The 17,321-nt window shown below is 37.3% G+C and overlaps 1 protein-coding gene across 7 annotated transcripts in view; it reads right to left on the bottom strand.

Annotated features, from left to right (window-relative positions):
- Nucleotides 1-17,321, bottom strand: part of ADGRG6 (adhesion G protein-coupled receptor G6) — a 134,131-nt gene that overhangs the window by 8,983 nt on the left and 107,827 nt on the right. For all 7 annotated transcript variants that reach the window (XM_019756637.2, XM_019756631.2, XM_019756635.2 and 4 more), the window contains 4 exons: nucleotides 16,121-16,248; nucleotides 15,212-15,480; nucleotides 13,909-14,005; nucleotides 11,484-11,767 (listed from right to left, as the gene is read on the bottom strand). In XM_019756637.2, the coding sequence (XP_019612196.2) occupies nucleotides 11,484-11,767; nucleotides 13,909-14,005; nucleotides 15,212-15,480; nucleotides 16,121-16,248 (778 nt within the window). The remainder of the gene's footprint in view (nucleotides 1-11,483; nucleotides 11,768-13,908; nucleotides 14,006-15,211; nucleotides 15,481-16,120; nucleotides 16,249-17,321) is intronic.

Raw genomic sequence — 17,321 nt, 5'->3', positions numbered from 1 at the left:
TCTGTTTTGTGAAACAGTCTTCATATTTATAGTCACTCCCTGCACCTATCAAAAACTAAACTTGTATCACCCGAGCTTTGGAAGCCAACCCCTTTTAACTTTTCAATGAATTTACTTCTGCGTTTTAACCTCTCTTTGCTATCTCATCAATTTCTCCCTCAATACTTGGTTATTTCCATTACTAACAAGCATATTCTACTAACTCTCTTTTAAAAACAAACAAAAAGTCCCTCCTTTAACTCCCAATCTTTTCCAGCTTCAATTTCTTTATTCCCTTTCCCAATAAAATTTCTTGAAATGGTTAACTTTTGCTGTCTCTACTGTTTCTCATTTCTTCTCTTCTTAACCCATTCTAAAAAGGCTACTATCCACGTCCACAATGCCACCACAGCTACTCTTGTAAAGGTCACAGTGTCTCCCATTGCTCAGTCTTCATCCCGTTTTACCAGCCCTCTCAACAGCAGTCAACACGATTGAACACTCCCTCCTTCTTCAAATACATTCTTGACGCCATTTTCTGCTAGCTTTGCCCCTAATTTGCTTTCCGGTCTCCTTAGCTGCATCCTTGTCATTACTTTTAAATGCTGTTGAGTCTGTGATTCAGTCATGGGTTTCCATCTTTTCTATGACTACGCAGTTCCAGTAGGTTCTAATCTCGTCCAGTCACGTTATACAAGTACCATAAGCTTTTATATTTGCCCCATTCCCTTCTCTCCACACCACCACCAGGACTCCAACCCATACTGCTTCCAGGACATCTTCACTTGGCTGTGTCTCCATTTAGCAACATCTCAAACCCCTGATGTTCTAAATAGAAGTCCTCTTCATCACTCCCCTCAAACCACCCAATATCGCTTCGAAGGCTCTTCCTTCAGATCTTTCCATAACAGATTCCTACCTGTCCATTCAGGTCTCAGACCAATTGTTAACTCCTCAAAGAGACAATCATGAAATATTTGTTTTTAATGTTTTAGCCTCTAGTCACACCCTTGCACATACTTATTTTTGCCATGGTACTGATCAGTACCTGATATTCTTGTATCCCTCATTTATTCATCCATTTGATTGATTGCTGCTTGCTAGTATAAGCTTCAAAAGCATAGGAATGTTTGTCTCTCTACTAGTGTACTGGCCATTCCCAGAACAATGTCAGGAACTAAGCACGAACTCCAAGAATGTCTGATGAATGAATGAATGGTAACCATGATTAATCACTCACCTATTCTACATGAGTTAATTGAACACTTACATGCACAAAGGAATGTGTTAAATGTGTTTGGGGATGGCGGCTTAAAAACAGGAGTGAGTAGAACACAAATTAAGGGGCAATAAACTATCACGAAAATACCTTCAAGGCAAAGTTTCTGAAAAGCATGCAAATTAGTTGCCAAGGTACTGCTTTAGTAATATACCATATTAAGCGCTATATCTGCATAAGGGAGGGTCTTTTAGAGGATGTAGGGCTTGAACTGAACCTAAAGAAAGCTTTGGGTAGGGAGGTAAGGGAAGATTCCGAGAAGGATATTTCATTCAGTAATTACTAAGCACTGCTGAGCTAGAGGTACTGTGTTTTAGGAGTTGGAAGTTCAAAGGTGAACCAGGTAGACGATTATTGCTTTCATGGGGCAAAGGGGCTAGCGTGGGAAAACATAAAAGTAAAAATTGTTACAGTATGTTTAATAGACATTAAGACTTATCTGTTCTTTTTGAATGTAGAGTATCCTTCAGAAAACTACATTATAATGTTCACAACTGGAAAAATTGGAAAAAGTATTGCAAGTACGTTCTTTTGGTGTGTATAAATTTGAAAAAGATGTCTAGGTTATACTTATATGTTTTTTTCAATATCTTAACTTCAAATGGCCCTAAATTTTATTCTACAGTAAATTATATTATTTTGAATTATTAGAAAGGGAGTGTACTGGAATCCAGGGTGGGCCTGATCACAGGGATGGCCATGGCTGCTTCTACTCCTCAAGGTCTGGCTTCTTGTTTGGTCATCAGTGAATATCTGACACTTAGTAGGTGCTCTACAAACTCCTACCAAAAGTACTGGCTGAAAATGATTACATACTTTGACTTGCAAAGAAATGTCACCATGAAAACGACTAAATTTTGGTCACTGATCTCAAACGCACAACTAGCCTATTAAAAAATTCCTGGTAAATTAAAAAAACATTATCTCCGAGAGGTACAAATAAGGCATTAGATGACCTAAGTAAAGTAACATTAGTCATCAGTCATCTAGTAATTTTATTATTATTACTATATCATTTGTATATTTTTATTAATATAAAACTAAAATACTTTTATTTTTATAATATTTTATTAATATTTCATTAGTAATAAAGTAATTACTGAAGGAAATACATCCTAGTAACCTCATTATTTATCTGAAAGGATATCAGATAGGGTAGGGAGGTTCTAATTTTAAAAGAAAGAGTTAATAAATATGAATCAAATTTCAATCATTCAACACACACACACACACACACACACACACACACACACACACACTACACCCTCCTGAAAGTGCCTGTGGTGTGGATGGAGAGGGAAGAAGCTGGGTTCAGGAGGAAGAGCTGGAGAGAGGATACCTGCTTCCAAACTGGCCTGCATGGCAAGTCTCAGAGGAAGAGAAAGGTTTTCTTCCACATTCGAAATCCTTCAGAACCAAGACCTGCAGGCTGACTCACCTTTACAGGCAGCAGAGAGAATGAAGGAGGACCTCTTCTTCACCTTCTAAATCTGATTGCTTTTCAAAGCCTTCCCCCACCTACAATTCCCTCACTAGTTGGGTAACACTGATAATCTCTTTAATAGGTAAACAAGCTTTGTATCACAGGCAGCGTGAATCACCGAAGTGTATGAATAATTTGAATTGGTTAACAGATCCTTTAAAGTCTGTAGGAGATGATGGCAGTTTCAGAGAGCAGTGGGCATGGAAGCCTGAGACAAGGCTGACATAGGTTACAGATGAAGGAAGCTGTGGTTGAGAGGATGGAGCCCACTTTGCCTCAGGTTGACTCCATTTGTTCAGCAGGAACAGAATTTGCAGAAGTTGTTCTTGGAAGTATTTTTGCCACACAGCTAAAAATATAGGTAACAACGTGTTCTTAACTATTAAACAAAATCACTATTAGAGCTGGAAGAAATTATAAACTTCAGTTGAGAACTTTCATTCCCAGGCATTAATCTAGGCGTTACGCAGTAGAGGGCCTCACATAGAGCAAATGAGTTTTAGTTGAGGGCAGAAAGTGAAATGTGTTAGACGTTGCTTCCCTTAATACTCAGAGAACTAGCTTTCAGATCTGCTTTTTCAGACTTGCTGCGACGCTAAAAAGTGAATTGCCTTAAGGATCGGATACTGACCACAGTCACAGAGGAGGAAGTTAAGATAAAATGGACTTCATAAGACAATTTTTAAGATTGTGCAGTGCTGCTATAAATCATAATGACAGAGCATAAGATAACATTGCCTATTTTTAAGGTAACTACATTTGCCTGTAAATATACAGACATCCAACAAGTTTGAGACGCTGGGATATAAATTAGATTCAAAATCTGATACATCTCCTCTAAAATTATGTGACAGAAGAGAAGTCATTTTAAATGCTCCATCCCCACTTTGAACTGTGATTCAATGGGACAAAATTAGATGTAATAGGCATGAGAAATTAGAATTCTTAGGAATGAATATGTTTTTAAATTCCAAGGTAGTATGCAGATTCTTTTGTCATGAGATACGTTTCCATTTTAAATCGGAATAGGATTCTCCTGATAGGTTATTTTACTATTTGTAGTAACTAGCCCTTTTTCACATAAATTTAAGTTAGTCTCACAGCAATTACCATACCAAAATATTTTCAGGACAAAACATCCCCTGTAGAGTTCAGCCATGAGAAATGTGGTAGGTATCCATCTGGAAGGGCACATGTACTCAGTATGGAAAAAAAAAATTCCCTTTCAGGAAGGAGGAGTAGAAATTAGAGTAGGAGAGCCAAGGGCACTTGGAGGCCAAAGTAGGAAAACAGAGGGTTATTCCGTGTTCAATTTTGAGGGTTTTTTTTTTTTTTTTCCATCTACTTACAGACTTGGGTGCCAGAAGCAGAACTAAAACCGTAAAAGTTCTACGTTGACATCTAAGGGATTCTGTTTGATGTCTCATCCCCATCTCTGTTTTCCCTTTGACAATCTTCATATCACCTGCACGGCACCTCAGAGAGGCTTTTCATACCACCTGGAAAAACACACTCTTCTAGCTTTCTTAGCAGTGACTGGAGGCCTTTACTCTTCATAGTGTGTCACAGCTTTATTTAACTGACCAGGGAGTAGGGAACATTGCCCATAAAAGTTGGAAGCTAAAATGGCTCAAAAGATTGAATTCAGAGTTCAAGCCTCTACTTCATCTTGACAGGCTAGCACTAGTTTTATGAAACCTTTATATAAGCTCCCAAAACAGAGTTCATAACGGTCCTTTTTGGGTGAATCATAGCCTGAAAAACCACCAGCTGATGCCTCTAAGGCCAAGTTCCTTAGCAACGGTTTCTTCAAACTTGATAACTGCCTGTATTCTTTATTTTACCTTTAGGGACCCATATTCCATGCTAGAACAAGCGGAAAAGACAAAAACTTAAACCTACTTTAAATGGAAAGATTCCTAACCAGTCCTTCTCTGCTTATTCCACCCTTTCCCCTGCCTTCCTTTACTCCATCTTTCACTCACCAGAGGTTATCTGCTCACTTAAAAACAAACAAACAAAAAACAAACTATATATATACATATATATATATGTGTATATATATGTGTGTGTGTATATATATATATATATATATATATATATATGTATATATGAATTCAAGATGTCTTAATTCTCAGTAAATTTTGCAATTTTCTCATTTAAAATAAATGGCATTTTCAATTGTGATGGAGGAAGGGTATTGCTAGTATGTGGGAAAGCAGGACTGACTATGAGTACTGTTAGGGAGGAAAACGTAATGAACCCACTTTCTCAAATCCTCCTAGAGAAGACGCACAGCACAGGCCAAGGCTAGATGAACAAATATGGGAAAGGCACAGCTAAAGAGTGCTCTACACCTGGGGTAAGAAATATTCTGAAAAATTTCATCAAGTAGCGAGTCTGGTTTTTAATATCTTGTCATTTCACCGATTGCAGAATACATTCAATGAGCATGTTTAGGGGAAAAAAGCCTACTTGTAAGTATCAGCAGTTATAGTCACAAGTCCATACAGTAGATTGTATGGACTTATGTTTCATCTTGGTCTTTATAAGAGCTATTTAACTATTTATTTGTTTAAAAAACAAAACAAAACAAAAAAAGACACAAGATCATCTTAGCCTCAATACTTTAGCTAGCAATCTGGCGCCCACATAGCATTCATTCCCTTTCATTGATTTTGGCAAAGATATGTGGCTTTCTGGGACAGATGTAAAATGAGTTCCCAAAGAGATGTGCTCAGATCTTTAGCCTGATTATCAAAAGTTTTTAAAAAAATTGCCAGAAACAATTTCCGTTGCATATGAAAATGAAGAGATCTACCTCAGCAAGATTTGCAGCATCACATATTGTCATTCTTTTACTGTTCTAAAAGGTCATTTCAAGAAGTCCAGAGAAGGAAAAAAAAAGCAAAACAAAACCTTGGGTCTTCATCTCCTAATGAGTTCTTTACCAACGAAAAGCCACTGACACTTTCAGCAGGATTGTCATCAACCAATTCTGACAAATGGCCTAAGTTGACTTTTTCTTACTCTATATAAGAAAGATCAAGAAACACAACTAAAGGGAAGATTGCAGAAATAGATAACTTCAGGTATGTGGGATGGAATCAGAATTGGTAGTAATGATGAGTGAATGGTATCTTTATGAGGCCCATGGATATAAGTGGTTCTGGAGTTTTGATGAGAAAATCAGTCAAGAATTTAACCAAACCAGCTGTTTGGGCAAAGGAGACCACATGTTCTAGATAACTGCGTTTTGACAAAAAAGCCTAGATCACCTCTGAGCTTCCTAGCAAGCCTGAGTGCCAATCTTCAAACAGCTCATATGTGGTTGTCACATAGGCATAACCAGCTGGCTGCTGGACTGGGGATCTTTAAGGTTTAGGAAGCTCTTTGGGAATCTCTAGAATCCTACCTACTTTCACACTACCAAGGCGCCATTTAGAAAATGATTTTTCTGTGGCACAAAATCCCATGCCAAAAGATGAGTAATTTATTTCCTTGCAGTGTGTCATGTCTCGGCCAACACAAAGTCGTTTCAGATGTTAGGGGTATAAAGGTGGTTCGTTACCTTGGCGCCAAGTCACTGTGTGTGTACGTGTGATTATGGCACAGCTTCACATGCCATAGGCTTCTAGCCCACATGTCAGGAGGCTTCTAACCCATAATTTGATTTAATTTTCTTAGTTTACCAATAGGATTAAAATAATAAATACATTTCTCTTAATGATTTTTGCTGAATAAGGGTAAGAGATTAAATTCTCATTTAATCATTAAACATATATTTACTAACAGTTCTTTTTTATGACAGCAAATAGTCACTTCCTAGAAACTCTGAAATCACCAATTGGAAGAGCAGTGCTTTGTTTTACTTTTCGGCTTAGGCTCTGACTCCTAATAATGAATGTGCCTTTCTATTTTCATGCATCCTACATTGTAAATATTCCATTGTCAGATTCAAACTGATCTTGGGAAAGTCATGAACTCTTCTGAGCCTGTTTCTTCATTTATAAAATGGAGAAAATATCCTCTTTCTTGGATACCTACCTTCCAGACTTGCTGCAAGAATTACATCAGCTCACAGACGTTACGTGAAAGTGCTTTGTAAAATTTGTAAATCACAATGCCCTGGGTAAATCACAATGCCCTCCTATTGCTCTGGGTATCTTCATGTTAGCAAATCCATTAATAGCAAACATTATATCTGAGTAGACTGATCAGGCCCTTCTGTGTCTGTGATTTCTATTTGCAGAGCCACGTGCTGCATCTTATTATGCTGTTGCATGTGTGCGCAGAAGATGGGCTGATTATGCCTGAGACTGTCAATTAATATTGTTTCACATGCCTGGAAAAGGAAAGTTGAAGACCAAGCTCTTGGTACGGGGCTAGGCTTTAGAACATGATGAGCTGGTCAGGAGAGTTAAACTTCCCTATACATTCAAGAAGCCTAATTTAATTGAGAGTGTCAAATACTGTTGTTAACGAAAAAAAATTCAATTTGAGATACTGTTCACGACTTGTATAACAAGCAGCTATGAGCACGTGCTGCACCTCGGAACAGTGATTCAATCCTCCCAGGACACTGGTATTATATCACCGAGGCATACAGATGCCATGAGGACCCCGGCCAAGAGCTTCTCAGCAACCAGGGGTGGCCTTTTATTTCTTTAGGATGAATTACATTATATTTCTTGAAGTGAAGGCTAATGTTCTCAGGCATGTGAATTATGATGTACTTTTGTCAAACATCTGTTCTCTTTTGAATAGCAATATGTATGGCTGTACAATTTTCTCCAGTTGCATTCTTCAGAAAAGATTAAAATTTCTAACACAATGATCTACCAGTTTCATCCTGGGAGAGCAGCAAAGATAGGAAAAGCAGGCAGATATGAAATTCCACCATGTTAAGAGAAGATATATTTATCTTTTCATCTTAGAGAAAAAAAATCAATGAAATGATTAATCTGTAGCAAGTGAAGTAGGCAAAATGAACAAAGTAATACACTGTGGAAAATTAGAAAATAATATACGTGGTTTCAGTCTTGATTCAATTCATAATTTCATTTGCTTATTCAAGCAGGTAAAATTTTAATTATAGCCACACAGATTATAATAATTTTCTGATATCCAATTAACAGGATTTTTGGCCATTAAATATAGTTATAAATGTACTTAAAAATAAAAACACATATAGAATAAAAATAGAAACATTAAAATAAATAAAAATATAAAGCATATAAAGTAAAAATAGAAAAAGAAAGCATATGTAAAGTTTTAATATATATTAAACTGATGTGAGTACCCATCTAATCACACATGTATGTATATATTTGTATACAAACACATACATACATTTGGAAATATATACATTTATTTCTAAGAATTTTAAACATGTTTTAACAAAATTTCTAAAGACATATACAAAAGTGAAAAGAAATCCACTAGCAAAAGCCACTCCTGTGATATACATGCCTCGACATCACTGTAGACTCAGCTTGAACACCTGTCCATCATGCATATCCCACCTCTGTAATACTACAGGCATTCATAATAAATTCATAATTTGTGGCATTCATAATGAAGACCCTGGTGATTTTCAGATGCTCTACTCTAAGCTAAATCTGACAAGATTAAAGTCTGTTTAGCATAGTTTTAGTTTTCAGAATGTTGTAGGACATTCTAAATCTTTGGCCATTACTAAGTCTTATAATGATAAGCTTCAATTAACTATAATATTACCTTAACAAGAAGACCTCCTACCCAAATCACTAGATGAACGACCAAACCAATGATGAGTGTTTTGCAGTAGCATACTTTCTAAACGTCTCTTGACTCCTGCTCACATCTCTCCAGCTTCCTCGTCCCCACCATAGTCTAAAATACTGAAACACCTTATCTCACCCGGACCATTGCAATAGCCTCCTATCTGTTCTCCCTAGAGACACAATTGGGCTGCTCAAATCCATTCTTTACATTATATCCAGCTTCATCTTTACAAGATACATATCTGATCATGCCATTTCATAGGTTTGAAACGTTTCAGACTTCCCATTGCTCTCATAAAGATCAAAACACAGTGCCTTCTCGCCTAGCCCTGATACCCCTTTGTGCCACACCACTCTTCACTCTTGCTCTTTCTTGGTTCTTAAGTTATATAAGCTTTCTTTTAATTCCCTGAGTATATCCTATAATCACCAATACAGCAGATCCTCAAATGTTTCCTTACAATGTTGATGAGGTGCCATAGGAACTTACCTCTTGTTTATATCAATTAGCCTATGGTAAAACTAGGTTCCTTATACATCATTTTGCTTACAGTCACAGAACCTACTGGCCACATCAAGTCAGGACTTACTATAAAACAAATTATTTGCTCTTGAAGTGCCCTCTATTTGAAACAGACTTCCCCTCACTTCCACTCCCACCTTTCACCTAGTTAATTCCTACTGATCCTTCAGATTTCAGCTTAGATGTCATGTCTTCCATCATTTGATCTCAATACCACCAGGTACTTTTATATGGTAACATAATTGATTAACGTCAGTTTCTCCTACTAGAATATAAGCTCCCTGAGGCACAGGGATCACGTTCTTTTTTTTTTTTTTTTTTTTTTTTTGCTGGAATGAAAAATATAAGAAGGTAAAGAAATAGACATAATGAAGTTGGTCTAAGTACCACCTGACTTCATTTTGCAGTCACTGAATTGTTTCTTTAAACTGTCTAAATTCTACATGTTTCTTTTAATAAGACATATATTAACAACAAACAACCTCTCTTGGAAGGTTCAGAAAATAAAAACCATTAAATGACTTTCCACAGCATCCTGAGAAGTTTTTGTATAAGCCTGGCTAATACGCAATTGTTAAAAGACTCATACGCTCTGTATCACTGCCTTTTAATTTAAATTTCCTTTTTAGGAGGTGTTTTTAATATCACTGGATGTGCAGAAATCTGTTTTGAATTTGTATAATATAAATTCAGTCTTAAAGTCAGTGATTTATGGAGAATATAACTTGATGATGGTTTACAACATTTTTCCCTCCTGACAGGAGACCTATGCTGGGAAAAATAAAACATCCCATTTCTCATTAATGGAAACAGAGCTGAACAGACAACTATAGCTGTTGAAGGTTACTGAAACTGCCAGGAAATTTTAAAAGCAAAAACAAGGTTGGGCTGGCATACTAATGCTCCTTTCATGTACAATCCTGAAATATAAAACCATGGAATTTCTCATGTTAATGGACATTTTTGTCAGTATTTATGCAAGCACATTTAAGCTGCATATTACAGAAGAGATTAAATAGAAGAAAACTCACTTTACAAAGGCTAGATCTCAGTGAAGATGTATTCATATGCTACCTCTTCAGTTTGCAATTTTTGAAGCTGCACTGGAGGCTTATTATTGTATTTACTAAAGATAATGAGCCCACATATTTACTCTGTTATGGGAGAGCGAACCTGAATAAAATTTGCTGAACTAATTCATGTGGATTTATGCCAGAGGAGTCTCAGGGTTGGATTGAGGCCATCCCCAAAGCCCCTCTTGTTCTCCATCTAGAAATCCATTTAATCCTTTAACAAACAATTATTGAGCACCAACTATGTGACATTTTCTTTTTTCTTTTTTTTTTTTTTTTTAGGCACACGTGAGCTAGTGGGAAGCTTAGGAGGAAAAGCAAAGCAGATCCATACAATACAAAGTGGTAAACACTTTCCCGCAGGTAAATATACAGACTTTCATCAGAACGCACCTGTAGGAAGCACCTGTCTAGGCATCTCATTAGTGAGTAGCACAAGCCTATTTCCAGCACACTTTGCAGCCGAGTGCAGATTTGTTCAGCTTTAGTCAGCTCTTCCTTCGCCATGCACCTACAGGGGCATGACCTGTAACTTCAGGTAAGCCAGTAGTACTGTCCTACTCAAAATGATTCCAAACTCTGTCACCTCATTCCTTTTGGAGTGTGGACCCCATGGTGCTTCTGAACGTTCCAGAGTTTATCAAAACAGGGTATATCCAATGTCTCGAAGAATGTCATTTAATTAAAAAAGTAATAATAATTTATATTCACTTAAGCTTAAAGTTACATTCATCAGAGAGTGCATTGGGGGGTGTATTATGAAATCAGAAGCATGACAGGAAGCTCCCTGAAGGAAGCCTTGTATTTTTGTACAAAGCACACTGTCGGCAAATGTTTGTTCAACTGTTGAACTAACTGCCGTATATCATGAAAAAAATGAACATTTCTGAACTAGAGTATTGGTTATTTTGAAATCAAAGGAGCCAGGGCATCAGGGTGAATTGCTCTGTCCCTGCATAGAGTCTAAAAATTCTACCTTCCAAGAATGGTACACCACACTGGGAGAGGTTCCCCTCTGAGGAGACCAACACTCAGCAAAACTTTAAATAGTAGAAAGTTGTCTGTGCATCCTTTAAACTTCCCATTGGGCACCTCCCTGCCCACATTCACTCAGGCAACAACACATGTCTCTTGAGCACCTACTATCTTCCAGGCACTGTCCAAGGTACTTGGGACACATCACTGGAAACAAAGGAACTGACATTCGACCTCATCTCTCCTTTCAAGACATTTTTCATGTGTACCCACCCTGTGCCTGCAACTATGCTCAGCCCTGGTAACAGTGATACAGAAACTTGCATGGCATATGTCCAACAGGGAAGAGGTTGGCAAATACGATGAAATTAGAAAGCGGAAGTTGTTCAGGCGCCTTTTATCTTACCTTGTAACGAATTGAAGATGGAGAAGAAGTACATGAAAGGGACATATAAGGCTCCCCAGGCAAAGAAAGCGAAACCCCATGTCATGCCCAGCAGAAACGTCAGGCTGACCACACTGCGCAGGTTCCTTAACACCTCTTCACGCAGGGTCCGGCTGGTCCTCTTGCCGTTCCGCCCACAGATCTGCACCATTACCACGACAAACATGGCGACGTTCAGGAAAAACATGACTCCAAAATACCCAGCACAGGTCACATAGAACACAACTGGATCCTTAATCCAACAGCTTAAAGAAGAATGAGAAAGAAAAATAAATTTATTACCATGTCCTTTTTTACCTAATATGTCTCCCTGGCTTAGTTCAGGCTTCTGAGGTTACACAGCTAGGCCTGTCTCAAATGCCTGTAGAGAGTCACTTCATTGTTTGGGGACTCAGTTTCCTTTTTGATATTTTCAAAGCTTTTGTCTGTTTGTTTTGATAGCTATCATCTTAATGTCTAGTTCTTTAAGTGACCAGTTAAGAAGAAACCAAGTGGCTACGTGAATTCTGACTTGGCATGAAGACTCTCTCGGTTGACTCACCCAAAACCATGTTGAACCCCCTTTTCTCTTATGTGTCTGCACTTCAGAGAATGGGGAATTCAAGTATTCATATTCTCAATCTCTCTTGCATTTATGGGGCGGTCACGTGGACACTGTTCTACAAAACGATCTAGAAGCAAAGTCTGCTAGGGAATTTTTTGGAGAGCTATTCTTCCTAGATTCAACTGGCAAGGCTCGTCTTTGTTCTTTCTGCTTCAAATATGAAAGCAGGCTCTGGAGCTGCAGCAGTCATCTTATTTACATGAGAGACAGGCCAAGAGAGCTGCAGAAATGCTGGCCCTGACAGTTTCAGCCATAAAATCAATGCCAGTTGTTGCCTACTTTCATGTTCCTTGTCACATGAGAAGAATAAACTCTTACTTAAGACACACATAATTGTGGATTCCAGTACTGCAGACAAAATAACTCCTATTAATATAACTGGCCTAGTTGAGGCCAGACTTTATTGTAAAACTGTGATAGTCTTATAGTATCACTTTTCATGCACAATTAAAAGGCTTATATTAATTACAACATCCTTATGAGATAAGGAAGGATATACTTTATATTCAAAATGATACATAGAAGATAGATGAAAGTAATTTAAAAACTGACGACGTGCAAAGTGTTCTATGAGTAAAGTTAACAAATACTACAATTTGCAGATGTCCCGGTGTCCATATAATACTACGGCAGTTCTTAGGTACCTCAAGAAATTGGATGAATTATTTAAGGCAAGTAAATTCATCTTAAAATTCTACTGTAAATGGTCATCATTCAGGGTTGTATCTTCCACACTGAAACATGACTACCCCAAAGGCAAAAGCTATCCTGAATATTTTTGAATCCCAGAACCTAACATGATTCCTGGCACATAGTAAACATTCAATAAATGGCAGTTGATGGCATAGCAATTTCTTAAAGGTACCTCAGAGTTCTGTAAGAGTTGACTAATATACTTTTAAAATTCCTTTACTTAGAACTTATGCACTTAATCTTGCTTTTAATATATCTTATCATAAAGATCCCGCAAATGATACAGCATATCCCTGAAGCTACTATTTCTTTACACATGGATGACCCCTTAGGACCCTGAAATTCCTGACCTGGATTCTTTATTTTCCACTGGTTCTTGTGAGGTGTTTTGAATGCTACTTTGGAAATATAGAAGAGGGGAGGTCATGAGAGAATGGGACAGGGTTGGATACTGATTGGATATAAAAATGTTATCCATTCATGAAATGTGAACAGACATGTGGCATTACAATCAAAAGTAAGCTCTTTAGTCATTCAGTAATTAATTCAATCAATAAATATTCACTGAGTGCCTACTCCATGCTAAATAAAATATGAGAAAACTGTCTACCAAAAATGAACAATATAAAAATCTTAGCCTCAATGATCTCACAATCTGAAGGGAATTTTCCAAGTTATTGAAGAACTTACTGATGTCTCTATTCTCTCCATTTCCATGTAACACTCATATTGGCATTGAATCATTCACTGTCTGATACTGCTATTTAACTCTCTTGAAGATGTATGTGGGTTTAAGAAGGTGGGAGTATTATGGAATCTCCTCAAATAGAATGGGTCTTCTGAGCCTAGAAGACAGTATCTTAAACTTCTTCTGCATTCCCCCAGATGACAGAACACAATGCTAATATAGAAAAGCATCTCAGGACATTCAACTGAATTAATCTGTGGTGTGGCAAAGACCTTGGCAAAGGCATTTCAAAATTCTAAAATGAGAGGCACACTATTGGCATGGCAACTTATACTAAACTTTAGGAAACAAAGGATATACACTCATCACAAATAAATTCCCAACAAGTTTTTATTACTTACAATTCATCACCTTGTTCTTTTCCATAACTTTCTTTCCCATAGACATCATTTTGATTTCTGCTCGCTAGAACAACTGCCACGACCAAGGCAGGCAACCCTGTTATAAAAAGATCAGGACAAAAACAATTTTTCTGAAATATCTGGAACTGCTTTACAAGACTGATAACGGCAAAGAAAAAGGAAAAGAAAGAAAACACTTCATATCACAGAATCCAATTTCTAAGAATTTGATTTCTAAGAAATCAAATTTCTTACAACTTGTTTAAAAACATCAATAAAATCCCGTCTTTGGTGTGGAACATCCAACTCTAGTTGGCAACAATCAAAATCTATACTTATTGGCAGATATTTAAATATTCTGTTTACTTCCTGGTACCCGCTAGAGAACCAGAACCTGTTTTATGTTGAATCCAGCATTGGCCAATGTGGTTTCATGAATGATGCCTGTTAGACTGCTAGAATCCAGGCAGTAAGGGAATTGCAGCTGGTTTTGCCCCTTTCTATATAAAGAAACATCTTTAGAAAAAGTGGGGGGGATAAACAATGTGGCCATAAAGTCTCTATCGTCTTCCTTTTCCTCTCAAGCGCCAATAAATAAATAAAGTAATTCCATATATATTTCAGTGGGGAAGGCTACACCACCCTAATTCCCTGAAAGATGCCTCCTAAAATGGTAAACACCTTGGAAATGTCTCATACTTCTATATTTCCATCTGAAAAAGAGACTTGTGAGAAAGTTCTAAAGTGCCTGGTTCAATACGAAAACCAGGTAAAGAAAGAAACTCATCGAGAATATTCCAAATAGGCTAATACAACCATCCATGTCTGGCTGAGGAATCATATTAAGAAGTTCAAGGTAAGAATTCTGTCAGTATTCTGGTTGCACACAGAAAAATAACATTCTCTCTCTGGTTTCCAAGACATGGGCATGTGTCTGGGGGTGAGGATAGCAAGGAGTCTGAGCTGGCCTCTATATTGTGAAACATAATGGAAATGCACCACGGTTTGCCAGCTGCTTCTTCAGACTTGGGTGGGCTGGCTCTGGGCTCAGGAAATAAGTTTGTGGTGACTCAGGAGCCACGGCTTTTTCCTTTACTCCTGAATTTAGTGAGGACTGTTGAACAGTGTTGAAAAATACTGTTCTGAGGAAGCCCCTTCCTTAAGATATGGATATCAAACCCACATCATTTACAAATGTGAAGTTTCTTTTAGCAGTGCTCTTCTTTTGAAATAGCATTTTCCTATGAAAACTTCGCAATTTCCACGACAGTGAAAACAACAAAAAAACTTTTAGGAGGCTTACCCCAGCCAAGGATGCAGAATTTCAGTATATATCGGCGGATGTAAGTGTTAAATACTTTAACCAGAGCAATGTACATGTGAATTGCTTCTAGCCCCATCCAGGTAAAGGTTGCAAGAAGGAAGAAATGCAGCAAGGCTGCAATGGCAGTGCAGAGTCCGTTCACATGAAATGAGGTGATCCAGCCATCCAAGAGAAAGAGGAGATTCAGGAACAGCAGGGCTGTACTCAGGTTCATCAAGATTTTGGAGGGATAATCCCTTCGCAGTTTTCTGCAAAAGGGAAAAAGCAAGATATATGAGAACTAATATAGTAAACAAATTTTTTAAGCACAGGCAGTAAATTCATATCCTACACAGCTCTGCAGTAGGTTAGGGAACACCACCTTTATGCCATGATTTCGAGGAGGAGGGCTAAAGATACTTGTATTTGGCAAATTATAAAGACTTTTTTTAAATATTCATTTTATTTCAAAACAGTCTCCAGTTGTTTGCAAAATTTCCAATTGGTTTCAATAGCTTTTTTTTTTAATCCAGGAAAATTCTAGTTATAAAAATGTTATTTTTGTTAAAAAACAATCTCCCTAAAATTTTCTGAAGTATCCTTTTTCTACTTTTTCCATGTAAAAACCACTTAATACAATTTTTATAATTTTTATTTACTTACACGTTAATCATCTCTAACAGGTTTAAATGCATTTTCTCAATAGAAATATAGTGATTATAAATTAAGATTCTATACCTAGAAAATTCGTGTGACATGATATATATCTTACGAGAAATTTAAACATTAAAACTGAACCACCCTACGTGATTCACGAAGTGCATAAAAGTTTTTTTAAAAGCTGAAGCAATTTTCTTATTCACATTTTAGAACAGTTAGCACTGGGTTTGGCAGATAGGAAATACTTACTCAAAAGCAACATATGTCAGGAGAGTTGCTGCTGAAAAAATAGCAGATAGTCCACACCCAACATAGGTGATGAAGGTGAGAATTTTAGTGTTTTTTGAGTTCATCTGTGAAGCGCTTCCTGAAAGGTCCTACACAAAACATGGGAAGCAGCTATAAGAATCTTTTCATGAGAATGCTGTTGTGTCTTATTAGCAGTCCACTGCTAGCACTGAGAATCTCAGCTCAATTTTAGGTGCTAAAAACAACAGTGTAAAATAAGTACTGAAATTTCCATTTTTTTTAATACTCTTGTGGATCACTCTATGAAACAAACATGTAGTAATACTGAGAGAGTTACATACTGTTTTTCATCCATTACCTTGTGACCTAAGCTCTTTACACAAAAGTATAATTTGAAGAGCAAAACCACTGAGTTCCCCAATAGAAATGAGAGGGATGTTGTTGCCTTGCATAATAAATTACCGAGCCCATTCCTAATATATGCAGGGCCAGGGGCGCAAGTACAAATGGAGGCCGTGGTGGTGCTCATGGGACCTGGGTTCTTTGCCTGGTAGGGCCGGGTTCAGCCAGCAGACAGCCAGAGGCTGGTGCTGGCACTGGGGTTATTAGGCTCGGAGATTGGTACTGAGGTTCCAAACTGTGGTCATTCCAAAGCATGGTATGTATGAGGTGGGGTACCTTTTTTCATAAATGAGAACTCACTAAGAGTTTTTCAGTCATAGTTTTCTGATCCCTGTAAACCTGAAAGTGCACCATTCAAAGGATTAGAGGTTGCGATTGTAGAATCGCAAGAAATAAACACTTTCTAGCATATATTAATAAGAAGTATTAACTTCTTAGTGTTAAGGCGGACTTGCAAAGTCTAGGCCTGGTAGAAAAAATTTTTTTCCTTGAATGAGGAATTGGTATTGGGACAAATCATGAGTTAAGAACAATCACTTAATCCTGGTTGAAGGAGATAGACACTTTCATTATACATACCTTCTAAAATGGAGGCTTCTTGGGAAAGGGACATAGTCCAAAAACAATGTCTAGTTTAAACTTTTAGGTCTTAAATTATTTTTGAAAATGTCTGTTTTATAAGTTTTCATTCTATTTTCATTAATTTTTCACCAAAATGTCAATAAAATTTGCTACTCACACAAAATAAGTAGTGTTTATATTTGTGTGAAATGAAATAGGACTTAGCTCCAGGTCTGTC

The sequence above is a fragment of the Rhinolophus sinicus genome, linkage group LG05, assembly GCF_036562045.2.
Source record: "Rhinolophus sinicus isolate RSC01 linkage group LG05, ASM3656204v1, whole genome shotgun sequence".
Taxonomy (NCBI): Eukaryota; Metazoa; Chordata; class Mammalia; order Chiroptera; family Rhinolophidae; genus Rhinolophus; species Rhinolophus sinicus.
The sequence above is the reverse complement of the archived record's forward strand: the minus strand, read 5'-3'. Positions and strand labels throughout refer to the sequence as shown.